At 32.7% G+C, this 9,045-nt stretch overlaps 1 protein-coding gene across 1 annotated transcript; it reads left to right on the top strand.

The window, feature by feature from the left end:
• On the top strand, positions 2,119 to 4,056 carry LOC18590354 (cytochrome P450 94C1). The gene has a single exon (XM_007015808.2). The coding sequence runs from the start codon at positions 2,208 to 2,210 to the stop codon at positions 3,756 to 3,758; it is 1,551 nt and encodes a 516-aa protein (XP_007015870.2). The 5' UTR covers positions 2,119 to 2,207; the 3' UTR covers positions 3,759 to 4,056.

The raw sequence follows: 9,045 nt of genomic DNA, 5'->3' as shown, positions 1-9,045 counted from the left end.
TTTCTCTCAATCATTGAACAGAAATTATTTTCCATCAACAAAATATTCTTAAAGCATCGTCAAGGAAGACTGAAAATGAATAAAAAAAATATGTAAAAAGTTCTTTTATTGTTTATACAAATTATGTTTTGTGAAAATCAACGATTAATTATTAATTTGTCTGATCACAATTCTATCATGATCCCCGAAGAGATATATGTGCAAGTCAAGAACTGGGCATTTCATTTTTTTCTTTGGTGATATAAAACGTGCATTTTTTTTATTTAAGTCTTTGTAAGGACCACAAGCCCGGTATCATGTTGCTAGAAATAATAAGCATTTATTCATTCCATAAATTAGACTGATAATATATAAACAAATAGATTAAATAAGCTTTTGATAAATTAATGAATATATTATCTCAAACAATATATTATGAATGAAAAACACTACTTTGATTCGATCTTATGTTGAAGTCAATTATAAGACTTGATTATTTTAGCAATTTAACTGTTATAAATTAATAATATAATTACCAAAAGAATGGGGGGAAATCACATCTTGCTATTAAAATAGAGATCAATGAACATAAGCAATGAGATTTGTGACTTGTATCAGAAAAATCTTAAGATTAACATTTTAAAGTTTTGATGATAATAGTGTATTATAATAAAATTAATAGCAATAAATTGGATGTTCCAAAGTCCAAGCCATGACTTTGAACTCTCGGGTTAGATCTGGGAATTTGCTTTTCATGTTGCAAACTCCTTAATTTCACCTTGACTTTGGAAAGAGAGATTTAAGTAAATTTTTTTAGTAAAAGATATGTATACTTATTATTAAATTAAATATTTATAAATATAATTTTTTATATATTTTTTGAAATTACATAATTAGTAAATTTTGTGATTAGTTTGATCATTAAAATTTAAAAGTTTAAAGCGAGAGGAAAAAAATAGGATTAGTAACATAATTTATTAAGAAAAAACTAGTTATTAAAATTTCAAACTTCTATGAATAAAAATTTTAAGTTCAAATTTTGAGAAAGAATTTCCAGATTTAGTATGAGGGTGGAAAAATTTTAAAAGAAAGTTGATTTATTAATATATAATAATAATATATTATTTTTATATTTTTATTTTAATTTTTATTTAATCATTTTTTAATGAATAACGTCGTAAATTTCATTTGCGACATAAATGTTTTTTTTAACATTTATTGTATAGATGACAGCTCCCATCACATTTAAAATAATTGAATATATATCAAATACATTGATAGTTTTTGAATGCAAACGTGTTAAACCAAACTCTTAAACCATTTTACCATTTATCTCACTAAATAGATTATAATTAGAGTACTTAAAAAATAACGAATACTTTATCTGTTAATATTTTAAGTATTTCCTTCCAAATGTCTTTCAAAAAAAATTATTTCCTTTCAAAAAAAAATCTCTAAGTATTGATAGTACTAATAAGTCCCTTTAAATGACGAGTTAACAAACCTTTACCCTAAATACCAATGGTTTACAAGATTAAGAAAAATAGTAGTAAACAACAAAACCGTAACATATTGATTAATTAATTATTACATCATCGTTATAGAAACGTCCTTCTTAAAGTCTTGTCGGCATGATTCCACCATATAAAAAAAAAAAAGAAAGGAGAAGCTGTCCCTTATCATCAAAATCAGGTTGGCTTTCCAATTGTCAGTCTAATTAGATGTTAAAAAATGGAAACCCCACATGAGTTAGAATAGCCGCACAAAAGGAAAAGGAGGAGGAAAATTTTCAATTGAAGGCACGTGGTTGAATGGAGGCAACTCACATGAGGATGAGGGCAGAGTGCTACAAATCGAGAGGCCGAAAGGGACCCCCATTTGGCATTTCCCTCTAAAGAAAAGGACCATTGTTATTTTGCGCACGCGTTATTCATGCAACTATCAATCTTTTCTCGCGTGTCAAGCGCCTAGAAAAATACAAATTAAATTAAATCTAAGAATTAAAATCAGCTTGAGTGCTTCTAGTAATATTGGATACTCAATTAATTGACTTTTTTTAGTCCCCCACTTACTTTTCATGATGAAAGGAAATAGACCCAATGTTATATAAAGGCGTGAGTTCTCCATTTCCTTCATCTCCCACCTTACCTTTGTTGTTAAGCTTCCCTTCTTTGATTTCTTCAGCTGCAGTTTATTCTTTCTTTTTTTTTTTTCTGGTTTTTAAATCAATGGATTCAGAACTTTCCTTGTGGTTTTGCTCCATGTGCAGTGCTTTCTGCTTCATGTTCTTCTCTTTCACCCTCTTGTTTTCTTTGTTTTCATTGTTGATCTTCGTTTTGAGGTTGAAGCTCTGGTGTAATTGTGAAATCTGCCAGGCTTATCTTACTTCTAGTTGGACCAAAGAATTCGACAATCTTTGTGACTGGTATACTCACCTTCTTAAAAAATCTCCCACTGGAACGATCCATATCCATGTTCTTGGTAATACCATCACTGCAAGCCCTGCAAATGTCGAGCACATTCTCAAAACCAGGTTTGAAAACTATCCAAAAGGGAAACAATTCTCTGCTCTCCTTGGTGATCTTCTTGGTAAAGGTATTTTCAATGTTGATGGTGAGTCATGGAGGTTTCAAAGGAAAATGGCCAGCCTTGAGCTTGGTAGCATCTCCATAAGAATGCACGCGTTTGATATTGTTAACTCAGAGATTCAAACCAGGCTTATCCCTCTTTTATCATCAGTTTCCAGTGAAGAACAAGTTCTAGATTTACAAGACGTGCTTAGAAGATTTTCATTCGATAATATCTGCAAATTCTCCTTCGGATTAGACCCTGGTTGCCTCATGTTATCGCTGCCCATCTCAGAATTTGCTGAAGCTTTCGATTTAGCATCCAAATTATCAGCACAAAGAGGGCTGGCGTCTTCGCCTTCGATATGGAAAGTCAAAAGGCTATTGAATTTGGGCACCGAAAAGCAGCTTAAAGAAGCTATTAAAATGGTGGATGAATTTGCTCAAGAGATGATTAATCAACGGCGCGAAAAGGGATTTTCAGACAGTAATGATCTTTTGTCAAGATTCATGGGCACAGTCAGTGATGACAAGTATCTTAGAGACATTGTCATAAGTTTCCTCTTGGCTGGTCGTGACACAGTGGCCTCAGGGTTGACCAGCTTCTTCTGGTTGTTATCTCAGCATCCAGAAGTTGAGTCAGCCATCCGTGACGAGTTGGAAAGGGTCATGGGGTCGAGTCAGCAATTTGCAAGCTTTGATCAGATGCGGGAAATGCACTATTTACACGCGGCTTTGTATGAAAGCTTGAGACTGTTTCCACCTGTCCAATTTGATTCAAAGTTTGCTCAAGAAGATGACATTTTGCCTGATGGTACCTTTGTGAGGAAAGGCACGAGGGTAACCTATCATCCCTATGCAATGGGTCGGATGGAGCGGGTTTGGGGCTCCGATTGTCTTGAATACAAGCCAGACAGATGGTTGAAAAACGGTATATATATTCCCGAAAACCCATACAAGTACCCAGTTTTCCAGGCTGGGCAAAGGGTTTGTTTAGGGAAGGAAATCTCATTGGTAGAGATGAAATGTGTGGTTCTAGCCGTAATCAGTCGGTTCAATATCCGGGTTGCCACTGATCTGAATCAGGCACCAAGGTTTGCCCCTGGTCTCACCGCCACCGTGAGAGGTGGGTTACCAATTCTAGTGCAAGAAAGGGAAGCTAATTACTCAAGTCCATCGTGCCCCCGATTGTTGGGAGCCATTCATGGTTAGTTAATTCACAATACAGGGGCGCAGGTTAGCATTTCTGGCTTAGATGCCAATAAAAGCAAACCTATCTGGGTTGAATTTGACAATCGTCCAACAGAACGTTAGTCTGGTTCATCTAAATGGGTCAAACGGGGTGGGCATGTTTCTTCCTGTATATTTGCACCAGACATGTACATATCTAGGATCTGTCTCTTTCTCTGTACCCAAGGCTTGAACTGTATGCTTTTCAAGTTTTGACACGAGAATGCCAATGTTACACTTCTTTTTTTTTTAAATAATATTACACTTATTACCCTCCCAATTTTTTTACTCTTGCAAATGCATTAAAATTGTTGTATAAGAAGACCAATTTATATATAAGGGACCATTTTCGGGATTATAACATCCAACTGCATTCGTTTTGACTGGTCCTCAACAGATAACATTCAATAAAGATGGGTAGAATGTAATTGTCTTGTTCTGTAATTTTTTATTAAGAAAAAGAAGAAGAAAAAAGGTGTTGATCATATGATCAGACTGACTGTATGCTTGTATTCACCCTTTAAAAAAGTTTAAATGGATCCCACCATATATTAGAGATGACGGATGGGCCAACGTAATTGATCTAAGTTGAGAATTTAGCAACCTAGAAAAACCAAAACATATATATCTTAATCTCACATGAAGGGAGACAAAGAGATGCAAATGCTCAAATGGAATCCTACAGTTAACAAGTTAGTTCGCCACAAATATGAATTACTAATATTTAATAATACCAAAAGGTTCGGTGTATGTTTCCCAGCAATATATAGAACGTTCACATGCTGGGTGTTATCCCATAAAATATCCCACCGTAAGAGGCTTGTAAACCATGGATAAGGTGGGCTGCCGCCCCATGATTTCAACTACTTTATTATTATTTTCCCCTTGGCAATAGGCAACATGCCTTACCCCCATGTTCATTCCCTCTTTCGCCACCTTCAGCTGTTTGATGCTTTAATTCTTTCTAATATTAACTCTAATCGATGTATAATTAATTCAGGGTCAGAAGAATTAGATTTGAATAGTTTGATTCAAAATTAGAGACTTTTGATGATTAATTTTGAATATTCTGATTCAATAAAATTGGATATATAATGATTTTTGAGAATTAAAATGACTATCCGCTCTAATACTTTTTATCTGAATTATATTTGTCTCAAATGACATAACAATAGTTTATTGATCTAGTCTCAATCATCTTATCTATGAATTAATTGATGCACCCATTATTAAGTGATGATTATATATATATATATATATATATATATATATATATATGAATTAGATTAAGACAATAGTTGAGGTAAGAAGTACTAGATAAACTTTATGTATAATTAATTTATATTAATCAAAATATATGATAACAAGAATTTAAAATATAAAAGTGTACATAATTTGACAGTAAAAACTATATTTTATCAAATTATGGATTAAAATCTTATCACTTTATTCAAAATAAAAAAAACTTAACTAATTTTTTTATAAGAAAGACAAAATAAATTAAATAATGTAAATTTATACTTTATTATTTAAGAAAATCTAGTTAAATTACTTATTAAAAATTAAATAAAAAGGCAATCCTGCACCCCACCACCCCCATAAACCATGAGCTTTTGTTTATGGGGTAAAATACCCTCACTTTTTTAAATTTTAATCGAAATTTCAAATGGATTTATTAATTTTCGAAATAGATATTCCGTTTCAAAAAAATATCTTCTCTTAAACACGTAAGTCTATAATCAATTATTAATATTTTCATTAATTTGATTACGTGATAATATTGAAAAGATAATTTTACTTTTTATTAATTTTAAAAATTACTATTATATAATTGTTTTTACAAAAAAAAAAAATCGAAGGAGCACCATTGCTCCCCTCCCTTGGGGAGTGGGCTCCTTGAATTTTTTTTCAAAAAAAATATAATAATAATTTTTAAAATTAATTAAGAAAAAAGAGTAATTTAGTTTTTTTTATATTTTTTTATTAACAATATTTACATTTTTTAAACGAACTTTCCATTTCTAATACTAATGGATCCATGTAAAATTATGTCTAAAAATTAAAAAAATATATTTTACCCTTTGTTTATTTGTATTTGTCAGTATTTTTTTTAAAAGCACATTTTATTTTTCTATTATGAACTTATATCAAGACAATTCTTTAACCTGATTGACAAAAAATTTTAATGGCATAAAAATCTGATATGAGAAAGATCGTTGTTTAACTGCAAAAAATTTACAGCACAAAAAACCACCAGCAATTAATCATCACCAAGCTAGGACATGGACAAATGATCCTTCAAAGAACAACCTAAGAACCATAAAATCAGCATAAACGTACACAGGAGATCATGATTTATTTCCCAGTACCTTGATTTCTTATTATTTCTTTTCCGAAGCCAAACTGTAAGTATTTTTTTTCCACATTGAAGTGCTTAGATCCATGTTCTTGCAGAGATGATTCTAGAATGATGTACTAGAAGAAAGTGATTATTGTACTTTTATTATAGTTTTCTGAGAATTCATTTTTGACAATTGCCTCTTGTGATGAGTGGGAGGCCAATTTTCAGGTTAATTTTGTTGTCAAAAGCCAAATCCAAGAAATTCTCTTATAGTTTTATATATTGGCCTATATAGGCTATAAAACCATATCTGACAGGAGCTACAATTTTTAACATGGTCGTTTACAACTCCTGTGGTTAAATCAGCTTACCTTTCAACAGGTGACACCAATTTTAGAAATCGATTTCTCATTAATCATGAGATATAAGAGAATTTGATCTTGCATTGTTCATGACTGTCATAAAAACATTTTATATTGATCAGGAAAAGATTCCGAGTGGAAGCTTCTTAATTTAATGATCATATCAATTTAAATCATTTAATTGACCTGAAATTCTAATTAAATTATTGATAAAGAAGATTCCCTTATGGCATACGGTACACTGTATTATTGGCTCTCATTCTAAAAATTTGTAAGCACAAGGAAGATTCATGAATTAATTATTAAATATTAGGCATTTTTCTATCTAGCACAACAAACGAGGAGCTCTGACTAAAAAAATATGATATTCAAGAAAAATATTGTAATAAGAAACCATGGCAGTGGGCAGATGTAAGATTCATGCTCACCACACCAGAGTGGTAAGTTTTTCAATGGAAGAAATTAAGTTTTTATTGGAGTATTTATATTTGGAAAAAAGGAGATAGCAGGAAAAACGTTGGAAGCTGCATTAATTTAGTTTGTCAGGTTTTGTCTCGTGGAAATGTCCTGCATGGTAAATATAATCGTTACAATCCATCAATTCCCATCAAAGCCTGGACCACATTCGACTCTATCCCCTATTCATTCTAATTCCAGCAGTTGGGTTTTCATCAACTGAAACGTTTAACTCTTGGTTGACCTGCAGGTTCTAAATGTGGTCCCTTTTTTTGAAAAGCAGTATTTTATTACTCCATCACCAGCTAATGCCATGACAAGTTTTAGGCTTGAATTGCAAAAGACTTTTGGTGACATAAAGAATCTGATGTGGAAAAGAACTCTGTACAATTGCAAAAAAGAGTTTGTGTCCGTAAGGACCATTGCCAGACCAAGATCAGTACAAAGCAAAATCAATGGCAATAAATCCCGCTAAGAACAACAAAAGCCTCAGATCTTCCTAAATCATCAAGCAGAAGGCATAAGAGAGATGGGGCAACAAAACAAAGTCACCTATAGGAAACAGGGACAAAAAGAAATCACAAAGGTTCAGAACCAAAGCACAAAACGCTCCCTGCAATCCAAGACAAGCAGAAAAGCCACTCAAAGCAAAGAACCCAGCAAGCATGGAACATTCAGTTCTAAATGTGGTCCTTGTTCATATATATATATATATTCTTCACTCTGTCTCATGCTGCTTTCACTTCCTTTAACCTGATCGTATGTTTTTTTCTGTTGAAATTTTAGTATAAAATTGATTATCCTCATGCTTTTTGTAGGAAATAAAGCATGCAACTATCGATGATGGATTAACAATTTTAACATTAAATAACGTTTCCTGTGCTCTTTAGCCCTCATACTTTCTGTAGGTGACACCTGCCACAGCAAAACAACAGGCGCAGAAAACCTTTGTCCTTGTTCTTCAATTAATTTATGTAAGAAGAATTACATGCATGATGCAAAGTTGCAAACTACTGACAACTCGGACATGGCTTTGTCGGTTTAATTATCTTTCTGTATGTCGGTCCGCTCGTTGCTTTCCGTTGGCATACGTGGATTCCATGATACAAACTGCAACCAACAAACTCTGTCAGCTTATTCTCTTGGATCGAACATTTGTCCTTTCTTGCCTTGATTAATATTTTAAATGTGTTATTTCCTAAATTAGGATAAAGTATAAACTTATTTGAGACAAAAAAAAAGTTATCAATCAAGTCAGCTTTTTAATATATTAAATTTTTTCAATATAATTATATATGGAAAACGTACCAAGAGTCGAATTTTTATAAAACTTTAACCTGATTTTAATAATCACTGGAGCCAAGTTTAAGTGACAGGTACGTTTTGCGTGGTGAGGAAGGGTCCATGCACGCCACGCCGTTCTGTGGTAGATATGTTTAGTGCGTAAATGTAGAGCAAAAAGAAAAAGCCATAGAGCGATCCGTGATCAACATGGGCTGCACGTTGAATTGTGGAAGCAATCTTAAATTTCAGCCGCAGGGCAGAAATATTCAAGCCATGATCACTGACTCTTCAAAGCTTATAATGTATTAGGTTAATTAGGAGAAAGAGAGAGTAGCTTGAAGAATATATTTAATTTAGGTTTGAAAGCATGGGACAACATGGATATGTCGTTTTCACTTCAAAAAGGAGAGCTTTTCCCAAAGGTAAAGCGCCACGGCTTTTTAATTGTTAGGTGGAAGAATCTTTATTGGTCGAAAGCATGCATGAAACAACATATATAGTTATGTTGCTTTCATTTGAAAATTATTTTTTTAATTAATTGGTCGATGAAAATGAGATGTTATCATTTAATTATTGATTTTTGAACATGTTGTGCACGTTTTAAACAAGGCAGAAGCCGTGCGGTAGAAATGGAGGCGGTGACAGCACCATTTTCGTTGCGTTGAAAGATTGGGGGTGCAAATGCAACCATTTTGTGGTCCAAGAAATTAATGCTTGAATCCTGTCTTCTTCGGCTGTCAATTTCACCATCCACAAAATTGCTTGAATAATGCCTCCATTTGTACAGCAACATTTACGCGCTTTCTTATAATATTATAATATTATA

The sequence above is a fragment of the Theobroma cacao genome, chromosome 9 (genome assembly GCF_000208745.1).
Source record: "Theobroma cacao cultivar B97-61/B2 chromosome 9, Criollo_cocoa_genome_V2, whole genome shotgun sequence".
NCBI classification, from domain to species: Eukaryota; Viridiplantae; Streptophyta; class Magnoliopsida; order Malvales; family Malvaceae; genus Theobroma; species Theobroma cacao.
Note: the sequence above shows the minus strand (reverse complement) of the source record. Positions and strands in the feature narration are given on the sequence as shown.

Bases quoted from the DNA above. Each gene is read 5' to 3' on its own strand.
- LOC18590354 (XM_007015808.2), top strand. From the start codon at position 2,208: ATGGATTCAGAACTTTCCTTGTGGTTTTGCTCCATGTGCAGTGCTTTC.